This window comes from Rhinoraja longicauda, chromosome 38 (genome assembly GCF_053455715.1).
Source record: "Rhinoraja longicauda isolate Sanriku21f chromosome 38, sRhiLon1.1, whole genome shotgun sequence".
NCBI lineage: Eukaryota > Metazoa > Chordata > Chondrichthyes > Rajiformes > Arhynchobatidae > Rhinoraja > Rhinoraja longicauda.
In genome coordinates, this window is record NC_135990.1 from 15,219,567 (window position 1) to 15,243,760 (window position 24,194).

The 24,194-nt window shown below is 48.3% G+C and overlaps 1 protein-coding gene across 3 annotated transcripts in view; it reads left to right on the plus strand.

Moving 5' to 3' along the window:
• The window catches only part of LOC144610808 (death-associated protein kinase 2-like), a 196,271-nt gene that overhangs the window by 134,644 nt on the left and 37,433 nt on the right, over window positions 1–24,194 (plus strand). For 2 of the 3 annotated variants that reach the window (XM_078429727.1, XM_078429726.1), the window contains exons 10-11: window positions 21,349–21,438; window positions 21,545–21,628. In XM_078429727.1, the coding sequence (XP_078285853.1) occupies window positions 21,349–21,438; window positions 21,545–21,628 (174 nt within the window). Of the gene's footprint in view, window positions 1–1,359; window positions 2,002–21,348; window positions 21,439–21,544; window positions 21,629–24,194 lie in introns of those variants that run through there. The other variant, XM_078429725.1, reaches the window with a different exon arrangement.

Below are 24,194 nucleotides of genomic sequence, written 5' to 3' on the forward strand. Positions count from 1 at the left end.
AAGCACACTCCCCAGTGAGGACCACTGCCAGGTCCTGCACTGACTCCAAGGTTTAAGCTGATAGGGAGAAGATTTAATAGGAATCTTATGAGTAACCTTTTCGCACAAAGGCTTGTGGGCGTATGGAACGAGCTGCCAGAGTTGAGGCAGAAACTAACGCAACGTCTAAGAAACATTGAGACAGGTACGTGGATAGGGCAGGTTTAGAGGGACATGGACCAAACACTGGCAGGTGGGACTAGTGTAGATGGAGCATGTTGGGCAAGTTGGGCCATCGGGCCTGTTTCCACGCTTGGTCCAGCAGCACCACAGGTCAATAGACAATAGACAATAGGTGCAGGAGTAGGCCATTCAGCCCTTCGAGCCAGCACCGCCATTCAATGCGATCATGGCTGATCACTCTCAATCAGTACCCCGTTCCTGCCTTCTCCCCATACCCCCTAACTCCGCTATCCTTAACAGCTGGCAAAGATCACCCAGCATGGTCAGGTCTTAGAGCCGTACAGCACAGGGAGAAGCCCTTCGGCCCAACTTGCCCATGCTGACCAAGATGCCCCATCCACGCCAGTCTCACCTTGCGTGCTTGGACAGCGAAGATCTTAGAGAAAACCCACGCAGGGCACGGGGAGAACGTGCAAACTCCGTGCAGACAGCACCCATGGTCAGGATGGAACCCGGGCCTGTGGCGCTGTGAGGCCGCAACTCTACCGCCCCGCCACCTTGAACCACTGTATTACATGCGGCCGTTATTGGGAAACATGTTCCCAATGTTGGGGGAGTCCAGAACAAGGGGCCACAGTTTAAGAATAAGGGGTAGGCCATTTAGAACTGAGATGAGGATAAACTTTTTCAGTCAGAGAGTTGTGAATCTGTGGAATTCTCTGCCTCAGAAGGCAGTGGAGGCCAATTCTCTGAATGCATTCAAGATAGAGCTCTTAAGGATAGTGGAGTCAGGGGGTATGGGGAGAGGGCAGGAACGGGGTACTGATTGAGAATGATCAGCCATGATCACATTGAATGGCGGTGCTGGCTCGAAGGGCCGAATGGCCTCCTCCTGCACCTATTGTCAATTGTCTATTGTCTATTGTTATTTCAAACTGTAACAAGGGAAGTGACTGACTTTCTAACTGACATCAAACTAATACCACAGGTTGCATGCAGAGTGAGCAGGAAGTGTGCTTTGCGGTGTGGTGGTGTGTGTGTCTTGCATGGCCATTGACACTGTAAGGCTGTGTGGAGTGGCGCTAACCACAGGCATTGCACGCATTGTTGCACCCAGGTTGTTCCTGCTGTGTGCACAATCCCCGGATTCTCCTTGCTCCTCAATAACCTCAAACTCTTCCATCTGCTCCACCAAAGACTCACCAGAATGAGGGACAGACGAGCAAGGGGAGCAGGAAGCTGGCACGCAGACAGCTGAAGACCAAACGCCTGAAGGAGTACACCATCAAATCGCACTCCAGCATGCCACCCAATAACACCTACGTCAACTTTGAGAGGTTCGCCAGAGTGGTGGAGGAGCTGTGTGTGATGGAGACTTCCTTCAGCAGCCTCGCGTCGGCTAACGATTGCCTGCAGGAGGACATCGATGCGCTCACCTCAATCTACAACGAGAAAGAGTCCTGGTACAAGCAGGAAAATGAAAGTGTGCGGCATGATCTTTCCCAGATCAGGTATGAATATCGGAAGGCTGAATCCAGGAAGAAGCAGCTCCAGAGCGAAATAAAAGGCGTGGGCAGCACGCTCGAAGCAGTGGACAGGAAATATGCTGAGCTGGAGGGACACTTTGAGTCCCTGCGCCAGGAGATCTCAGTGGAGCTGCAGTGGGTCCAAGAAGTGATCAGCTCCTTTCAGACTGAGCCGACCGGCGACGGTCACACGAGCACAGACTTTGCCTCCGTCTTTAACAAGGACCTGAATGAAACGCTGAAGGAGCTGCTGGGCGGCACATGCAGTGGGGAGCTGATCACCAGTCCGAGCGCCATGCAACTCAGCCGCTAGCAGGCCCCACCTGACAGCCATTGCCTCATGTGGAGCTGCCCTCCCCTCCCCTCTCCTCTGCTTGGTCCCACTCCACACAGAGCAGCTTCACAACAATCAGAGCCTTCACCAGCGGCTCTGGGGAGAAGGCTTTCAAGAGAGAGTTAGATAGAGCTCTTAAAGACAGCGGAGTCAAGGGATATGGGGAGAGGGCAGGAACGGGGTACTGATTGTGGATGATCAGCCATGATCACCGTGAATGGCAGCGCTGGCTCGAAGGGCCGAATGGCCTCCTCCTGCACCTATTGCCTAAGGCAAGAGAATGGGGTGAGGCGGGAGAGATAGATCAGCCATGATTGAATGAAGGAGTTGACTTGATGGGCCGAATGGCCTAATTCTACTCCTATTCCTTATGACCTGATGACTTGATTAGTGCGGGTGTCAGAGGTCATGTGGAGAAGGCAGGAGAATGGGGTTAGGAGCGGGAGACAGACCAGCCATGATTAAATGGCGGAGTAGACTTGATGGGCCGAATGGCCTAATTCTACTATTCTTTCTGACCTTATGACCATACAATATGTATTTATTTCATTTTTATTTAAATCCAGAACAGGGTGAAAAGCTAGTACTTAATGACCAAGGGTTTAATTTTTAAGTATTTACCTGGATTCATAAGGTTGTAAGTGATAGGAGCAGGATTAGGCCATTCGGCCCATCAAGTCTACTCCGTCATTCAACCATGGCTGATCTCCCTCTCCCTCCCAACCTCATTCTCCTGCATTCTCCCCTTAATCCCTGACACCTTTGGGATGGGATGATGAAAACTGATTCAACTTTTGTGACACTTTCCTGCACTTGTATTTATCAAGTTGAATGTAGCAAAAGTATTATTATCAACGGCAATGATATGTGGGTAAGTTCAACCGTACGATTGTCTGAGAGCAAGGCCTGGGAGGGGCGATGAGATGGATATTCAGTGTTATGCTGATACAGTCATTGCTCTGAATATCCAACCTTCAAATGTGGCTCCCCATTTAGAAAGTTGAATTTTCCAGATGATTTCTAAAGTGTGCAACTTTAATGTGACCTTGTAACTTTATACATCCATCTGTATTTGCGCTGTTAAACGAAGGACCCAGATCCAAGTTATGCAATGCTAAAATGTGTATCCGTTCAGTAATGAGATTGGTATCTGGGTGGCTGGTATTGGATGATGTGGGATATTGACCCCAGTCATAGAGTGATACAGCGTGGAAACAGGCCCTTCTGCCCATTTGCCCACACCGGCCAACATGTCCCAGCTACACTAGTCATAGAGTCACACAGCATGGAAACAGGCCCTTCAGCCCAGCGTGGCCACACCGGCCAACATGTCCCAGCTACACTAGTCATAGAGTCACACAGCATGGAAACAGGCCCTTCAGCCCAGCGTGGCCACACCGGCCAACATGTCCCAGCTACACTAGTCATAGAGTCACACAGCATGGAAACAGGCCCTTCAGCCCAGCGTGGCCACACCGGCCAACATGTCCCAGCTACACTAGTCATAGAGTCACACAGCATGGAAACAGGCCCTTCAGCCCAGCGAGGCCACACCGGCCAACATGTCCCAGCTACACTAGTCATAGAGCCACACAGCATGGAAACAGGCCCTTCAGCCCAGCGTGGCCACACCGGCCAACATGTCCCAGCTACACTAGTCCCAGTTGCCTGCATTTGGTCCAACTGCCCTATCTATGTATGTGTACAAAGGAACTGCAGATGCTGGTTTAAATCGAAGAAAGACACAAAAAGCTGGAGTAACTCAGCGGGTCAGGCCGCAACTCTGGAGAGAAATAGGCGACGTTTCGGTTCGAGACCCTTCTTCAGGCGAAGACAGAGATGCTGAAGGGGTCTTCTTCAGTCTAAAGAACCGAAATGTCACCCATCCCTTCTCTCCAGAGATGCTGCCTGTCCCGCTGAGTTGCTCCAGCATTTTGTGTCTGCCTTCTATCCATGTACGTATCCATCTAACCTCTCATCCAGGGGGATAAAAAGAAAACTTATAAAACTGGATGGTTCACTTGGCATTGAGTTTGCGCTGAATGTAAAAAAAAGATAAAGGGGTTGGCTGTGCAGTCAGCTGTGCAAGTTCTTAATGGGCACCAGTGGACTTGTGTGAATGTCGAACAGTAGTCTGGCCATGTGATCGCCACAGAATCATAACTTTCAGCAAATATCCTGCAGTTGGCCATCATCAACTATGGAGAGGAGATCGAGGCACCAAGTCCCATTTCATTTTCCCATCAGCCCCCCCTAAATTCTACCACTCACCTACAGACTGGGGTTAATTTAAGCCAATTAACCCACCAACCCACACATCTTTGGGATGTGGAGATCATAGCTACTGGGGAACCCACATTAGGAGGCAGAACGTGCAAACTCCACACTGACATCACCAGAGGTCGGGATTGATCCCGATTCTGTGAAGCTATGAGACCACAGCTTGATTAACTGCTCCACTGTTCTGAGTGTGTTAACCTGGTCAGATTAACAACTTGCTTAGGAAGAAACTGGAGATGCTGGTTTTTACACCGAAGACAGACACAAAATGCCGGAGTAACTCAGCGGGAAGGCAGCATCTCTGGAGAGAAGGAATGGGTGGCGTTTGGGGTCGAGACCCTGAGACGTTGCCCATTCCGTCTATCCAGAGGTGCTGCCTGTCCCGCTGAGTTACTCCGGCATTTTGTATCTGTCTTCAGGTGAAGAACTTGATGAGTTTGGCCCTTTAGTAGTCAGGGGCAGGAGACAGCATAGAAACATAGAAAGGGGGTGCAGGAGTAGGCCATTCGGCCCTTCGAGCCAGCACCGCCATTCAATATGATCGTGGCTGATCATCCAGAATCAGTACCCCGTTCCTGCTTTCTCCCCATATCCCTTGATTCCGTTAGCCCCAAGAGCTAAATCTAACTCTCTCTTGAAAACGAAGAACGTGACCAGCCAGGTGACACGTGACCAGCCAAATTCATGCTTAAAAATGATCATTTATCATAAGCAGTGGACATATAATTTAACGTTTTTCAAAATAAATCATTGCAAACACTGGGGGAAATTATGTTCGAGGTCAAGACGACTTCGAAATGAATGCAATGTCTCCGTTTCTGGAGCCAGAGAACAGCTTTGGCCAGTTCATCAGGCAGCTGATGTGAACAGATTTCAATGTTACCTGAACCATCTAGTTCTTATTATTGCATTTGGGTCTGGGAACAGTGGTCTGGGAACAGTGTTTGTAGGTTATCATGGTCTATGCTGCAGTGTAAATGCTAAAACACACATGCTAAAAAAGATTCTTCTTTTTAGCACGACAATGGAAATGTTAACTCAAATTAAATGAGTTGAAATAATAGTGAAAGATGTTGAATCGGTGAAGTAGGAACAGAAAAATGCAGATGCCGGTTTAAATCGAAGGTAGACACAAAATGGTGGAGTAACTCAGCAGGTCAGGCAGCTTCTCTGGAAGAGAAGGAATGGGTGACGTTTCGGGTCGAGACCCTTCTTCAGACTGATGTCAGGGGAGGGGTGGGACCCGAAACATCACCTGACATCAGTCTGAAGAAGGGTCTCGACCCGAAACGTCACCCATTCCTTCTCTCCCCCCCCATCCTCTGATATCAATCTGAAGAAGGGTCTCGACCCAAAACGTCACCCATTCCTTCTCTCCAGAGATGCTGCCTGACCCGCTGAATCGGTGAAGTACTAGTTCTAACTTGGTTTAGAGATACAGAGCTTTTTAGTTTTTATAAAGATACAGCGCGGAAACAAGCCCTTCGGCCCACCGAGTCCGCGCCAACTTGCGTTCCCCGCACACTAACACCATCCTACACACACGATGGATAATTTACAATTATACCAAGCCAATTAACCTACAAACCTGCACGTCGTTGGAGTCTGGGAGGAAACCGGTGCACCTGGAGAAAACCCACACAGGTCACAGGGAGAACGTGCAAACTCTCTACAGACAGCACCCGTAGTCGGGATGGAACTGGGGACTCCGGCGCTGCATTCGCTGTGAGGCAGCAACTCTACCGCTGCGCCACCGTGCCGCCCCGATGGCGATGAGTATCATATTCTCACCGGATGGATTCATGTAACGAGCTGACAGAGGAGGTATTTGAGGCAGGTACTGCAACTGAAGAAGGGTCTTGACCCAAAACGTCACCCATTCCTTCTCTCCAGACATGCTGCCTGTCCCGCTGAGGTACTCCAGCAATTGTGTCTGCCTTCGGTTTAAACCAGCATCTGCATTTCTTTCCTACAATGTTTAGAGGGATATGGGCCAAATGCAAGCAAATGGGACTCGCTTAGATAGGGCATCTAGGTCAGCATGGATGAGTTGGGCCAAGGGCTTCTTTCTATGCTCTATGGGTCTATTATACCCTCCAGTTAAAATAACTTTCCCACGTAATATTAATAAAATACGCTCATAAGAGTAATATTTGTAGCTTCCAATTTTATTTTGGCTCCAAAATGAAAAAATCCTATCAACTCCCTCATAATCCGATCATTTATCTACCTTTTCTTTTTCCAATAAAGTGTCCCAACCTGTTCAGTTTTCTAAGAGTCTCTTTATTAAACCTATAGATTTGTTAGTCCTCTATAAATATTATCAATTAATCTAGTAGTTGGTTTCAACAATGCCAATTAGACATCAGAATGGGTTTAATCTCTGGCAGGTTTCATACAGTGTCAGCAAAAACATAAAAAGTCCTGAATAAGTACTCATTATTTACATCTTTGACAATTCTCCCCAGGAAACAGTCTTGTCCAAGCACAACAAACGCCTCCTAACGTCGTGACCTTGAACTCGATTAATATACTGTACCAAATCCCCAAACCTTTGGCTTTTAAGTATGCAAGGTTTTCTTCAAAGCTCTCAGTTCAGCCTGCTTTCCAGAGTGAATCCTTTGGCCCAGCATTCAAGCTATGTTGCCCACACACAATTATCAACAGGTTTATAAGAATATTTTTGCCAAAGGCCTCACTGTGTATTGTATAATGATTTTTTTTAAATTGAAAGATACAGCATGGAAACAGGCCCTCTGGCCCACCGAGTCCATACCTGTTTGCACTAGGTAGACACAAAATGCTGGAATAACTCAGCGGGTCAGGCAGCATCTCTGGAGAGAAGGAATGGGTGACATTTCGGGTCGAGACCCTTCTTCAGACTGAGTCAGAGGTGAGGGAGACACGGAGATAAGGAAGTGTAAGGTGTGAAAATGAGACATCAAAGGAGATGGGGCTCAAGGAAAATATGGAACAGATCGTTGTTAGCGAGAAGGTGAAACATCACCTCTTCCTTCTCTCCAGAGATGCTGCCTGACTCGCTGAGTTACTCCAGCATTTTGTGGCTATCTTCGGTTCATACAATATTTGTTTCGTTTCATGAAACTGTTCAAATGGAAACTAGTACTCATCGGAAATAACTTCCAGGAAGATCAAGTGAAGGTTTTTATGTGGACGTAATGTAGTAATTTGCAAGTAAATTAAGATTTTTTGAGATGTGACTTTCATTGGCAAAGCCAGCATTGATCATTGGACAATAGACAACAGGTGCAGGAGGAGGCCATTCGGCCCTTCGAGCCTGTACGCACCACCATTCAATGTGATCATGGCTGATCATTCTCAATCAGTACCCCGTTCCTGCCTTCTCCCCATACCACCTGACTCCGCTATCCTTAATTGATTTCCCATTTTCATGTTTGTCCACACTAATGCACTTCCAAAATTAATTGGAAAGCTGGAGTCATTTGCAATGAATCTACTTTGTCGTGTATCATTGTATATATTGACAATAATGTTTGTGGATTTGGGGAAACTCGTATTGGAAGCCATTAGCCGACAACATGAAGAATGAAGTCTGAAGAAGTCTCGTGACCCAAAACGTCGCCTATTTCTTTTCTCCAGAGATGCTGCCTGTCCCGCTGAGTTGCTCCAGCACTTTGTGTCTATCCTCAGGCTACAGAGAAATCCGCCCCAGAATCCACCCTCTCCCGCTGAATGCCAGCTTCCTCTGAGGAGATGAGTATTTCCATGTCATCTTTTAGTTTAGTTTAGTTTAGAGATACAGCGCGGAAACAGGCCCTTCGACCCACCGGGTCCGCGCCGCCCAGCGATCCCCGCACACTAACACTATCCAACACCCACTAGGGACAATTTTTACACTTACCAAGCCAATTAATCTACAAAACAGTACCTCTTTGGAGTGTGGGAGGAAACCGAAGATCTCGGAGAAAACCCTCGCAGGTCACGGGGAGAACGTACAAACTCCGTACAGACAGCGCCCGTAGCCAGGATTGAACCCGGGTCTCCGGCGCTGCATTCGCTGTAAGGCAGCAACTCTACCGCTGCTCCACCCTGACTATCCTCCCCAGAATTTAACCGGAAAAGTAACAGCAAGAGTATATTTTATTTAAGAAGAAGTAGTAGTATGGTGTGGAAGCAACATCCTCTGAATGGCAGGTTGCCACACACCCCTGGGTGATTTGTATCAGCACTTTTTTTTTAACCAAAATTAGATTTACTCGATAAATACAGGATAATATGTGCAATACAGAACAATCCACACAAACCCATCACCATAGTACCGAGTGAAACAAATATTCTTAAACATCAAATATACTGAGTATGAACCAACATGGTACAATCCTTGTCACGGATACGTTCCACCCCCCGGGGTGCCCAGCGGTCCCGGTAATCTTCTAGCGCGCCCGTGGACAGCACGTAGTCCCACTCTAACACCACCCGGGCGCGGACGTAACCCTGCGAAAGGGGCAGGCAGCCGGCACGGGCAGAGCCCTCTGGGTATCAGCATTGCTGTAAGCCTCACGAACATAGGAAGCAAAGATACTAGAGGAGCAAGATGAACCACTCCGTCGAAATCGCCTATACCGAGGTGCAGTACGCAAAGGAGCGTAACGTCCGCCATTTTAGTAAGCAAAACCCGCCTCTCACAGTGTAATCAGTGTTTTGGGGAACAGTATGTGTGATGATACTATAAAAATGCAGAATATATCTCATCTATCAATTCACAGATTTTTGTTATTTGTCTTTTTAAATGTTTCTGCAAGTTTCTGCCTACTAAAATGGCGCCGTGACGTACTACGGTTTTTCGGGTCGAGTGGTCTATCTTGCTCTGCTCTGTTATCTTTGATAGTAACTGACCATCACCTGGGTTCCCTGGATCTAGTGCGTACGTGTGAGTTAAATCTGCCACAAAAACCTGGGGCGGATATTGTGAGTGATTTATGTGCCAGTAAGCACACGCACGATAAGCTTGATTACTTTTCAGAATGAATTATTGATACGTTATTATCACATGTAGCAAGTCACAGGGATATTCTTTGTCTTGCACACCCAAGGTATGCAAAGAGTCGCCACCTAAAGGGCACCGACAAAGTTACAAGTATCCCATTTTAGCACAGAAGATAGTGGCTTAAAACTGGCGGAAGGCCTGCTGCAGTCTTTGGAAGGAAGATGCCTTCACCGTAGGGTTGCCAACGATCCCGTATTAGCCGGGACATCCCGTATTTTGGGCTATATTAGTTTGTCCCGTACGTGACTGCCCTTTTCCCGTATTAGTAGGGTTGCCAACTTCCTGACTACCAAATGTTGTTGTTCGTCCTTCGGGTTCGAAGATGACCATGACTTCACTTTCAATCATTATTTCGATTGGGATCGCCGCCAGCCTCGCGCGGTACGCTGGCCGAGGTTGAAGCCATGACTTGCGCTTGACTTGGGTTTAAGTGAGAGGGAGTTGCGCAGATCGTCGGCCTCACTCTCTCGTCCCGGCCTATCGGGTTCCAGCAGCAAGACGTAGTCTGGACGGCTGGGGACAGGCCAGGATGTAGTGGATGGTCAGAAGTGCCCTGCGTATCTCACTCTGCCCTGTTTGCGCTCCACGGCGCTTTGCTGGGATCGTCTTTCTGCCCGTTGAACCTTCTGGTGGTTTCCTCCGCGCAATCCGCCGAACCCAGGCTTCACACGCTAGGCAGACAAGCCCTAATCCGCTGGAACCAACGACTTGCCGACTGTACGTGTGGCATGCACACAAGACAGTGGAGACATTGTGGGGGTGGGGGTAGTCCTGCAGCTGATCCCACGGCTTGGGGGGAAGGTTGAGACCGGGGCGGTTCTCTCCGGGCGGTGGTCCGTAGCCCCACGGGCAGGGAGGTGAGTGCCGTCCGCTGGCTGCTGCTGCCCCTCAGGCCCCAGGTAAGGGCCCCAGCCCGCCGGCTCCAGTCTCCGGCGAGGCTTCTGTCCCGGCCCTGGAGACCCGGCCTCCAGTCGCCTCCACCCGGCCGTGCTGCCCCCGGGAGGCAGGGTGGTCCTGGTCCTGGTCCTGGCCCTGCCCGCCCGCGTTGTACAAGGGGTGGCGGCTGCGGCGGGGCGAAGGTGGCGGCCGGCGGAAATCCACGGTAAGATGGCAGCGCCCACTCCATGGCCGACTCCCAAATAAGGGACAAAGGGCGACGTCACCGCCCCGCGCACCACGTGACCTCGCCCAGCCAGCGGCCACGTGCTCCCGCAAGTTGGGCCGAAGGGCCTGTTTCCATGCTGTAAACATAGAAACATAGAAAATAGGTGCTGGAATAGGCCATTCGGCCCTTCGAGCTAGCACCGCCATTCAATATGATCATGGCTGATCATCCAAAATCAGTGCCCCGTTCCTGCTTTTTCCCATATCCCTTGATTCCTTTAGCCCTAAGAGCTCTCTCTTGAAAACATCCAGTGAATCGGCCTCCACTGCCTTCTGTGGCAGAGAATTCCACAGATTCACAACTCTCTGGGTGAAAAAGGTCAGTTGGACTGTATGACTTTATAATAAAACAAAACTAGAGGCTCCACATCGGAATAAATACGCATTATACTTGACACAAAACAGGTGGGCCGAGCGTGCAGATCAACGTAAACAATGATGATCGGGGGGCCATTACAGAGGCAGGCCGCAGGGTGGCCTGAGTACTGAAGATGTCCTGACATTGAGGGAGGATGGGAGGCTGGAAGAAGGGCTGTGTCAATTAATAATCGTCTTAGCACAGCAGAGAATTTAGTGTTAGAAATACTGCATGGAAGCAGGCCCCTTCAGCCCAACTGTCCACACCGACCAACATGTCCCATCTACACTAGTCCCACCTGCCTGCATTTGGCCCCTAAGCCTCTAAGCCTGCCATATATATCCATGTACCTGTCCAAATGACCTGACCATCAATCACACTAGTTCTATCTTTATCCCACTTTCTCATCCACTCCCCACACATCAGGGGCATGTGAGACTAATTAACTTACAAACCCATACGTCTTTGGGGTGTGGGAGGAAACCGGAGCACCCAGAGGTAACCCACGCGGTCACATAGAGAGCATGCAAACTCCACACGGACAGCAACCAAGGTCAGAGTTGAACCCGGGTCTCTGGCGCTGTGAGGCAGCAGCTCGACTGGCTGTGTCACTGTTGGACCTAAGTTCAAGAAGCAATGATATAAACAAAGTTTGTGTGAAGATAAATAATAAAGGCAAGACGTCACTTGTGACAGTGGAGCACAGATCCTCAAACAGTATCCATGTGGTAGAACAAAGTATGAAGGCAGGAATAACAGGGGCTTTTCAGAAAGGTATTTTAGTAATCGTGGCATATATTGATCCATACACTGACTCCCTCCCTCCCCCCTCCATCCCCAGGAGATAGATTTAGACTTTAAAATGTGAATAACTTAAAAAATATAGCACTGATTTCAATGAAACGTCTTCCATTAGCACCAAAGGGACGACGGTGAGCAAGGTGGGCCTAAAATTGTCGCGCTATCGTGTACCGTTTTGGCTGTAGTTCAGGAACAAACAAACAAACAAACGAGAGTTTTAGTATTAAGATTTTGAAAGGCATAGATAGGGTGGACAGTCAGAACCTTTTTCCCAGGCTGGAGAACTAAAATACTCGAGGGCGTAGCTTAAGCTGAGAGGGGCAAAGTTTAAAAGAGACTAGCCGACCCGTGGGCCCGTTGTTAAAGGTGCTTTAGTAGTGGAGCAGCAGGCTGTGCGCCGGCTGGTTGCGGCCTCCACCCACCAGGCTGCCGCGGGTCAGCTTCTGCAGCTCCACCGGCACCACAGCGCAGGCACAGTGCTTCTCCACGTACTCCTGGAAGCCCTGCACGTCTCATGTCCGCCGCCTCAGCCCGCTCGCCGCAGGACGGGGGGGGGGGGGGGAGAGAGGAAAGGGGAGAGGGAGATGCTCGCCCCGGCCCCGGGCGGCCATCGCGGCAGCCAGCAGCAGGACAGCGGCCGCAAGGCACTGCCGCATATTCGTTCTGACGGCGGCCATCTTCTTTCACCTTCTCTCATCTGCCGGGCTGCACCACGGGAGGAAGTGACATACATACACACACACACACACACACACACACACACACACACACACACACACACACACACACACACACACACACACACACACACACACACACATACAACATGAGAGTTTTAGTAGTATACTCGACCAAGTGGACCCATTGGGCCCGTTCCTCGTAGAGGGGGGACAGGGAAGGAGAGAGGGTGTCACTGACCTGGGCTCCGTGGCGCCAGCACACTAGACCAAGTGGACCCGTGAGGCTTTTAGATTGAGACATGGATATGCAGGGAATTGGAAAATATGGATTATATGCAGCCAGATGATGATTTTGGCTTTGTGTTCAGATTTTTTAGATTTAGAGATACAGCGCGGAAACAGGCCCTTCGGCCCACCGAGTCCGCGCCGCCCAGCGATCCCCGCACATTAACACTATCCTACACACACTAGGGACAATTTTTACATTTACCCAGTCAATTAACCTACAAACCTGTACGTCTTTGGAGTGTGGGAGGAAACCGAAGATCTCGGAGAAAACCCTCGCAGGTCACGGGGAGAACGTACAAACTCCGTACAGACGGCGCCCATAGTCAGGATCGAACCTGAGTCTCCGGCGCTGCATTCGCTGTAAGGCAGCAAATCTCTCAAGATTTAATGGGACCTTTCAAAGTAGATCCATTCCAATAAGAAAGAATAGCTCAAAGAGGAGAATCCATAATCTGCATTTTACTAAATAAGTGAAAGGTAGCTTCAAGCTTTATAAATATAAAATTGTGAAAAGATAAGAAGATTGGATGGAATATAAAAATATCAGATGTTTCATCAGGAGGGAAAAATTAGACTGTGAGTCAAATGACTATACTCCAAAATGTAACAACAGTTATAAGGGTATCGATCACCATTAAATAAATGAGTTAACAAAGTGACTGTGAGTCCAGTAGAAAGTGAGTCTGAGGAATTAATAATAGAAAATAACATGGGTGGTAAATTTAACACATATGTTGTGACGGTTTTCAGAATAGAGAGTATAAATAACATTGCAGTAATGGCTGTAAATCAGGAATTGGAAGGGATGGGGGAACTCGGGAAAATCCCTGTCACGGGAGAAATAGTCAGAGCTGCAGGCTCTACCTCCAAAGGGACTTCATACCAGGGTCCTACAAAGTAGCAATTGAGGTAGTTTAGTTTAGTTTAGAGATACAGCGCGGAAATAGGCCCTTTGGCCCACCGGGTCCACACCGACCAGTGATCCCCACACACTAACACTACCCTACACACACTAAGGACAATTTACACTTAGACCCAGCCAATTAACCTACAAACCTGTACGTCTTTGGAGTGTGGGAGGAAACTGAAGATCTCGGAGAAAACCCACATCATCACGGGGAGAACGTACAAACTCTGTATAGACAGCACCCGTAGTCAGGATCGAACCCGGGTCTCTGGGGCTGTAAGTGCAGTGTGTCTCTTATGGATGTGTGTACAAATGGGATATTAGTATAGTTTAGTTTATTGTCACGTGTACCGAGGTACAGTGAAAAGCTTTTGTTGCGTGCTAACCAGCCAGCAAAAAGACAATTCATGATTACAATCGAGCCGTTTACATGATAAAGGAATAACGTTTAGTGCAAGGTAAAGCCAGTAAAATCCGATCAAAGATAGCCCGATGAGGTAGATAGTAGTTCAGCACTGCTCTCTGGTTGTGGAAGGATGGTTCAGTTACCAGATAACAGCTGGGAGGGAAACTGTCCCTGAATCTAGAGGTGTGAGTTTTCACACTTCTGCACCTTTTGCCCAATGGGAGAGGGGAGAAGAGGGGAGAAGGGGGCCGGGGTGAGACTCATCCTTGATTGTGCTGCTGGCCTTGCCGAGGCAGCGTGAGGTGTAAATGGAGTCAGTGGAAGGGAGGTTGGTGTGTGTGATGGTCTGGGCTGCGTCCACAATTCACTGCAATTTCTTGCGGTCTTTGATGGAGCTGTTCCCAAACCAAGCTGTGGTGCATCCCGATAAAATGTTTTCTACGGCGCATCTGTAGAAGTTGGTGAGAGTTGTTGGGGACAGTGCTTTCTTGGTCGATGCTTCAATATGGGTTGTCCAGACATTGTTGGTGAAGTTTACTCCGATGAATTTGAAACGTTCAACCATCTCTACTTTGGCACCGTCAATGTAAACTGGGGTATGTGTACCGACCGCTTCACTTCCTGAAGCCCATCACGATCTCCTTTGTCTTGCTGACGTTGAGAGAAAGGTTGTTGCCTTGGCATCAGGACATGAGGTTCTCACTTTCCCTCCTGTTCTCCGTCTCATTGCCGTACCGGTCAGTGCTGGTCAGTTGAGACAGCCACAAAAAGGTGGAGTAACTCAGCGGGACAAACCGAAGATAGACACAAAAAGCTGGAGCAACTAGAGTTAACGACAGTACATTCAGTCAAAGGTATCACAAAATGCTGGAGTAACTCAGCAGGTCAGGCAGCATCTCTGGAGAGAAGGAATGGGGGACGTTTCAGACATTCAGTCAGGAGGCTTGACCTCTGCTATTTGTCTTGGAAACCACAACTTCCAACAGCTTGGAGATGCTGCTCTTTGTATCCTGAAAAATCCCTTGGGTGACATTATTAAAAACCAAATTAGATAAACAGTTGAATTATTTTGCTTCCGGGATCATTCTGTATATAAATTGCCTGTTGCTGCATATTTATTACCAGTTGTAAAGCAAGGATGTCCTGAGATCACAAATACAAGTTTTCAGTCATTTTTATTCTAAAAGGATGCTAAATATTTTTTTATTATTTCTCTTTACCAATATTGTCATTTTGACAATGTAGCAACTCCATCTTGTCTGCATTCTAGTTATTTTTGCACGACTATTGTTTCTTACAAATATATACCGATAAAAATTTGTTGTTGATTATGGGTTTTACAGAATAATATGTTTGCATAGCAGTTGTGCTGTTGCAAGTAAGAATTTTATTGTTCCCTTTCAGGACGTGACAATAAAACACTCTTCACTCTTGACATTTAGCACTTTTAAGTTGGTACTTGACCAAGTGGACCCGTTGGGCCCAAGCCTCTCCTGCATTGGTGCAGCACCCTCTCCTCCCCCACCCCCACCCCTCCCTCCCACTCACCCTCCCCCCCACTCCATCTCCCTCAACCTCCACCCCTCCCCCTCCCCCCCCCCCACTCCATCCCCCTCAACTCCCCTTATCCTCCCTCCTCCCCCTCCCTCCCCCTTTCCCACCCATCCATCTCCCTCAACCTCCCTCCTCCCCTCCCTCCCTCGTCCTCCACCCCTCCCCCTCCCCTCCCCCTCCCTCCCCATCCCCTCCTCCACCCCTCCCCTCCTCCTCCCTCCCCTCCCCCTCCCTCTCCCCCCCACTCCATCTCCCTCAACCTTCCTTAACCTCCCTCCTCCCCCTCCCTCCCTCCACCCCCTCCCTCCCATCTACCCCTCCCTCCCCTCTCCCCCTCCCCCCCACTCCATCCCCCTCAACCCCCCTTAACCTCCCTCCTCCCCCTCCCTCCCTCCCCTCCCCTCTACCCCTCCCCTCTACCCCTCCCCTCCCCCTCCCTCCCTAGGAGATAGATTTAAATTTAAAATGTGAATAACTTTAACACCGATTTCAACGAAACCTCTTCCATTAGCACCAAAGGGACGACGGTGAGTAAGGTGGGCCTAAAATTGTCGCGCAATCGTGTCCCGTTTTGGCTGCAGTTCAGGAACAAACAAACAAACAAACGAGAGTTTTAGTATATAGATTGATTGTTTTGTGCATCTATTAAAACTGAAATAATTTAACATATGCTGTGCCTCTGTTTAAGAAAGGCTGCAAAGAAAGACCATTGAGCCTAACACCTGTGGTGGGAAAGTTACTGGAGAGGATTCTGAGGGATAAGGTGCACATGCATTTGGAAAGGCAGGATGATGAGGGGGAGTTAGCATGGCTTTGTGCATTGGAGATTGTGTCTCATGGATTCCATTGAATGTTTTGAAAAGGTACTGAAGAATGTTGATGAGGGCAGGACTGTGGATGTAGAAAGCTGCTCTGGAACATTAGATTCCATGGGATCCAAGCAGAGCGAGCTAACTGTGTAGAGTATTGCCTTCATGGTGGGAAGCAGAAGGTAGCAGTGGATGGTTGTGTTTTGGACTGAAGGCCTGTGGCAAGTAGTGTGCTTCGGAGATCGGCAGTGGCCCATTATTGCTTGCCATCTAGATCGATGGTGGTGTGCCTCAGGGTTCAGTGCTAGGCCCATTACTGTTTGTATAAGAAAATAACTGCAGATGCTGGGACAAATCGATTTATTCACAAAATGCTGGAGTAACTCAGCAGGTCAGGCAGCATCTCTGGAGAGAAGGAATGGGTGACGTTTCGGGTCGAGACCCTTCTTCAGACCCATTACTGTTTGTCATCTATATCAATGACTTGGATGAGAATGTACAAGGCATGTTTAGAAAGTTTGCGGGCGACACAAAAATAGGTGGTCTAGAACACAATGAAGATGGTTATCAAGAATTACAGTGGGATCTTGATCAGCTGGGTAAGTGGGCCAAGGAATGGCTAATGGAGTTTAATTTGGATAAGTGTGAGGTTACATTTTGGAAAATCAAACCAGACCAGGACCTTCAGCGTGAACGATAGTGAACTGGGGAGAATTGTAGAGCAGAGTGATGTGGGAGTACAAATGCAATGATCCCTGAAAATGAAGTTGCAGGTAGGTAGGGTAGTGAAGAAGGCTTTTGGCCTGCTGGCCTTTATTAGGCCCGGGGGTCGCTGTAGGCCCGGACGCTGTAGGCCCCGACATCCCCTCCAGCTTTGTCAAGGCCTGCCTTCCTGCTCTCTCTCCACTTATCACTGCAACAATAAACTCCTCCCTGTCCACTGGCATCGTCCCGCCATCCCTCAAAATCGCTGCTGTCACCCCCATTCTGAAAAAACCTGGTCTAAACCCTGACACCCCAAACAACTTCAGACCAATCTCCAACCTACCCTTTCTGTCCAAAGTTTTGGAACGTGCTGTAGCTTCCCAACTAAAATACCACCTCTCTACCAATAACCTGTATGAAACTTTCCAATCCGGATTCCGCTCAAACCACTGTACTGAAACTGCACTCCTCAAAATCACAAACGACATTCTCCTCTCCTCCGACGCTGGCAACCTCAACATCCTCATCCTACTTGACCTCAGCGCCGCCTTTGACACCATAAATCACTCCATTCTCCTCACCCGACTTGAAACCTCCCTTAACATCACCGGCACAGCCCTATCCTGGTTCAAATCTTACCTCTCTGACAGACACCAGTTCATCTCCATTAACAACTGTAAATCCCCCACCGCTCCCCTCCCCCAAGGTGTACCCCAAGGCTCAGTCCTTGGCCCCCTCCTCTTCATCCTCTACCTGTTCCCCCTTAGTCAATTAATCCGCCGTCATGGTCTCAACTTCCACTGCTTCGCCGATGATATCCAGCTCCTCATCTCCACCAAGTCAATCTCCCCCACCACACACTCTACACTGACAAACTGCATCACTGAAATAAAATCTTGGCTTCAATCAAACTTCCTCAAACTCAATTGCAACAAATCTGAAATCATCATCATTGGTCCAAAAACGCTCACCAAATCCACCCAAAACTTCATCCTCAACATTGATGGTCTCCCAGTATCCACCTCACCTCACATCCGGAATCTTGGAATCATCCTTGATCAAACCCTCTCCTTCAACAAACACATCAAACACATCACAAAGACAGCCTTCTTCCACCTCAAAAACATTGCCCGTCTCCGTCCATCCCTCTCCTCCACAGCTGCAGAAACCCTCATCCACGCCTTCATCACCTCCCGTCTGGACTACTGCAACAGCCTCCTCTATGGCGCACCCTCAAAAATCATCAATAAACTTCAATACATTCAAAACTCCGCTGCCCGTCTACTCACACACACCCCGATCCGTGACCATATCACCCCCGTCCTTTATAAACTCCACTGGCTCCCCATCCCCCAGAGAATCCAGTACAAAATCCTCCTCATAACCTACAAAGCCCTCCATAACCTGGCCCCATCCTACCTGACCGACCTCCTCCACAGGCACACTCCCACCTGCACCCTCCGCTCTGCCGCTGCCAATCTCCTATCCCCCCACATCCGGACCAAACTCAGATCCTGGGGGGACAGGGCTTTCTCCATCGCTGCTCCCACCCTATGGAACTCACTACCCCAAACCGTTAGAGACTCTTCCACACTCACCACATTCAAAACATCACTGAAGTCTCACCTGTTCAGTACTGCCTTCAACCACTGAAGGTCACCTCACCTTCTGTCTCCTTTCTCTGTTCATTTATTTATTTACTTATTTATCTATTTATTCATTTCCCTATGTTCTCAAAATCTCTGTAAAGCGTCTTTGAGTATATGAAAAGCGCTATATAAATAAAATGCATTATTATTATTATTATTATTGCAGCCCCAACAGTTTAGGTCCCGACATTCTAGCTCCAGGCAGTGTAGATCCGGAGGCCCAAGCGCCACCTAATGGAGGTTGCCTAGCAACCTGCCTCCCGGCCCGGGTGGCCGCCATTGGTGGAGCGGGAGCACGTGGCCGCTGGCTGGGTGAGGTCACGTGGTGTCACCTCGTCCCGTATTTGGGAGTGAGATAGTTGGCAACCCTACCTTCATTAGACCGGGAGTCAAGCATAGAAGTTTGGGAAGTTGTGTTACAGTTGTATAAAACGTTGATGAGGCTGAACTTGGAGTATTGTGTTCAGTTTTGGTTACTCTGCCATAGCAAAGGTGTCATTATGCGGAAAAGGGTCAACAGAGTTATGGGGATGGACTCAAAGGCCTGAATTATGGGTAGGCACTGGGCAGGCTAGGACTATATACCTTGGAGCACAGGCTGAGAGGAGATTTTATAGAGGTTTATAAAATCATGAGGGGAATTGGAAGGTTGAATGTACAGCATCTCTTTCGGGAATTTAAGAACTAGAGAGCATAGGTTGAAGGTGAGAGGAGAAAGATTTAATAGGAACCTCTTTCACACAGAGGGTGGTGAGTATATGGAACGAGCTGCCAGAGGAAGATACAATAACAACATTTTAAAAAGATATTTAGTCAGGTACATGGATAGGAAATGTTTAGAGGGATATGTGGTCAAACACGAGCAAAATGGAGTAACTTAGATGGGATATTTTGCTTGGCCAAAAGGCCTGTTTCCATGCTACACGACTGTGACTCTAACATATTTAATTGGTTTGCATATCAAAAATTCATACATGTAAAAGACATGATGATAACTGGGAGATTTCAGTGCTGTTTGTATGTGCACTTGGTTGTGATAATCTCCCCAGCAATCTGTGGAGATGTGCCGGATGCTGGTTTAAACCGAAGCTAGACACAAAAAGCTGGAGTAACTCAGAAGAAGGGTCTCGACCCGAAAAGTCACCCATACCTTCTCTCCAGAGATGCTGCCTGACCCGCTGAGTTACTCCAGCATTTTGTGGAGATGTGGTATTGTTTCATTCGTGAGACATTTTTCTCAGAGTCACAGAAGTTGTATTTTACTGCAGTAAAATAATTCCGATTTACTACAGTACTACAGTTACTGCAGTAAAATAATTCCGATCCCTCAAGAGTGCATGGTCAAGAGAAATTTTACATGGAGCCAAATAAAAGATTTTCAGTTTTACAATGCGTTTCACAACCTTAGTGCTTTGGGACAAACGTCTTTACAGCCAATAAAATATATTTGTAACATAATCATGTAGGAAATACAACCAATATTGGATGACAAATAAAGCTATCTATCTATCTATCTATCTATCTATCTATCTATCTATCTGCATTGCACTGAGTTCTCCAAAAATCCCAAGTGACGTTGACTAAATTTTGATTGAGGTTTGAATAAAGGTCAGGATATGAGGGGTAACATTACAGCTCGTGGCAATCTTTCCCTCTGTGATAAATCAAAAGCAAGGTGCGTGAAATCTGAAGCAGGGAATTCTGGGAACTGAGTTACTGGATCATCTTGTTAACTGTCACAGAGTCATAGAGTGTGGAAACAGGCCCTTCTGCCCAACTTGCCCACACCAGCCAACATGTCCCAGCTACACTAGTCATAGAGTCATAGAGTGATACGGTGTGGAAACAGGCCCTTCTGCCCAACTTGCCCACACTGGCCAACATGTACCAACTACACTAGAGTCATAGTCATAGAGTGATACAGTGTGGAAACAGACCCTTCTGCCCAACTTGCCCACACCAGCCAACATGTACCAACTACACTAGTCATAGAGTCATAGAGTGATACGGTGTGGAAACAGGCCCTTCTGCCCAACTTGCCCACACTGGCCAACATGTACCAACTACACTAGAGTCATAGTCATAGAGTGATACAGTGTGGAAACAGGCCCTTCTGCCCAACTTGCCCACACCAGCCAACATGTCCCATCTACACTAGTCCCACTTACCTGTGTTTGGTCCATATCCCTCCAAACCTGTCCTATCCATGTACCTGTCTACCTGTTTCTTAAACGTTGGGATAGTCCCAGCCTCAACTACCTCCTCTGTCAGCTTGTTCCATACACCCACCACCCTTTGTGTGAAAAAGTTACCCCTTGGATTCCTATTAAATCTTTTCCCCTTCACCTTAAACCCATGTCCTCTGGTCCTCGATTCCCCCACTCTGGGCAGGAGACTCTGTGCATCTACCTGATTTTCCGTCCGTGCAGAAGGAACTTTTTCACCCAGAGAGTTGTGAATTTGTGGAATTCTATGCCACAGAGGGCAGTGGAGGCCAATTCACTGGATGAATTTAAAAGAGAGTTAGATAGAATCAAGTGCTAGTGGAATCAAGGGATATGGGGAGAAGGCAGGCACGGGTTACTGATTGTGGATCACAATGAATGGCGGTGCTGGCTCGAAGGGCCAAATGGCCTCCTCCTGCACCTATTTTTAATGTTTCTATGTGCTTTTAAGTGATTTATTTTTTCTTTCAGCCGATGAACAAATGTCAAGCTCTCGTCAGAAGGGAATCTGTTGTTAATTTGGAGAACCTGAAGAAGTTGTACATCAGACGGAGGTGGAAGGTGGGTCACATTCTACGACCGCCAGAGCATTCATCACAAAATAATCGCTGCTTGCTGTTGCGATCAAAGTATTTTTGTTTCTAATAAATCTCCCGTTTCCTTACAGCTTACGTTCAGGATTGTATCATTTTGCAATCATTTGACTCGTTCATTCCTTAAGAATTCCTTAAGAAAGAAAGAAGAAACACTGGTAGGTGGGGCAGTAATAATGGACCTTACTTACGACAAGTATGCTTCCTGAATTTTTAAATATTGACCATAAAATATGAATAACATCCTTTTCCCTTGGTTCTCCGGTCGAAATCATGAAATCAGCTGGCAGGATTTTACAGGAATCCCTCACAGGTCCTGTTCTCTGTGTTTGAGTGGCTCTCCTCAGCACATCGGCCTCACTGCCCAGGCTGTGTAGGACACAGAGGAGAAGGGCAACTGTTGTACTTCGTGGTCCGGTACCTGTTGTACCTTTGTTGAGACTCTGGACGGACCACAAGTACACGTGTGTAAAAGGTTACAATGCTGGAGCTTAACTCCATGCTGTTTATTCCGTGGCCACCTGGAACCAGAGTGGCCACCTAATCACATCATTACCTTATATACACATTACTACACAGGCAAACAAAGTAGTCCTTGTGATACAATAAAGTAGTCCCTACAATATCACAACAGCAAACTTTGTCCCCAAGGCTGGGCAGCTTGCAGCCCAGTGGTATGAACATCGACTTCTCCAACTTTAGATAGTTCCTTTATCCCTCTCTTCCCTCGCCCTTCCCAGATCTCCCTCTTTTTCAGTCAGAGAGTTGTGAATCTGTGGAATTCTCTGCCTCAGAAGGCAATGGAGGCCAATTCTCTGAATGCATTCAAGAGAGAGCTGGATAGAGCTCTTAAGGATAGCGGAGTCAGGGGGTATGAGGAGAAGGCAGGAACGGGGTACTGATTGAGAATGATCAGCCATGATCACATTGAATGGCGGTGCTGAGTCGAAGGGCCGAATGGCCTCCTCCTGCACCTATTGTCTATTGTCTTTCTTCCTGTCTCCACCTATATCCTTCCTTTGTCCCGCCCCCCCCCTGACATCAGTCTGAAGAAGGGTCTCGACCCGAAACATCGCCCATTCCTTCTCTCCCGAGATGCTGCCTGACCTACTGAGTTACTCCAGCATTTTGTGAATAAATACCTTTGATTTGTACCAGCATCTGCAGTTATCTTCTTATACTATTTGTCCCCAAGGCTGTTCAGCTCCTCAACTCCCAACCACCCCTGTCTCGCTGCCCACCCTGCTAATCTCCCCCACCCCAATAGTTTTTGTACTACTCTACATGCCTTTGTAAATTGCCCCACAGGGACAAATACAGTGATTTTGAACTTTGAACTTGACAACCAATTTAGCTCGCACAATACAAATAGCATTCTCTAATTCATCGATCGCGTATGTGTCTAATTAAGATTATGGAAACACATGTTATTGCAGAATCATAACGTGTGTTTCCATCACACTATTGATGAATTGGGCAACATTATTTGTATTATGCCGCCCAAAATGGTCATAATGTGCTTTCGACCTGAGAACCACATAAAACGTGTAGAAAAATATGCTGTCTTCTACAAGAAAACAGTCAGGGCGGAGAAAAAAACTGCTTCCATGCAACCTCCCCACTGTAATCAGACATCATTGCTAGTTTCGCCATGGGTGGTCATTAAAAATGACAAGCGGCCACTTCTATTGGCACTGGTGCAATGACACTCTATTAAACAATGTAACATACACCTTTAGTGTTTTTAGTTTACAGTAGCAAAAATAAACATCAGATTCCACCTTTTGCACACTTTTCTCTTCTCCACCTGACCTCCAGCCATCTCTCCACCCTTCTTTCGCTCACTTGACTCATTGGAGATCAACCCCTCCTCACCTGCTCGAGCGACCAGTCGCCAGCCTTTCCCCCACCTCTTCCCCTCCTCACCTCTGAGCTTGTTCCCCCCTACCCCATCCGTCTGAAAAAGCGTCTTCTGACCATCACCCTCTGCAGATGCTGTCTGATCCGCTGAGTTCCACCAGCAGTTTGTATTTGTACTCAAGCTTCCAGCATCTGCAGTCCCCTATAATGAAACGAAACTATAGAACTTTATTTATCCCAGGAGCGAAATGAATCTGCCTACAAGTCATATAAAACACAAGACACATAAAACATGAAATTAAAGTGATGTGGAAAGTCCAGGATTGGGGATGTGCAAAGATTTGGGAGGGGGGTCGGTCTCAGTCTACCCCACGACAGAAGGGGGAGGAGTTGTACAGATTGATAGCCACAGGGAAGAAGGATCTCCTGTGGCTTTCTGTCCTGCATCTTGGTGGAACCAGTCTGTTGGTGAAGGTGCTCCCCAGGTTGACCAGTGTGTCATGGAGGGGGTGAGCTGTATTTAGGGTTGCCAACAGTCCCGTATTAGCCGGGACATCCCGTATATTGGGCTAAATTGGTTTGTCCCGTACCGGCCCACCCTTGTCCCGTATTAGGCCCGGGGGGCACTGTAGGCCTGGACACTGTAGGCCCGGGGGCCGCTGTAGGCCCGGACACTGTAGGCCTGGGGGCCGCTGTAGGCCTGAACACTGTAGGCCCAGGAGCCGCTCTAGGCCCGGAGTGTAGGCCCGGACACTGTAGACCCAGGGGCTGCTGAAGGCCCGGACAGTGTAGGCCCAGGGGCCGCTGTAGGCCCGGACACTGTAGGCCCGGGGGCCGCAGTAGGCCCGGACACTGTAGGCCCGG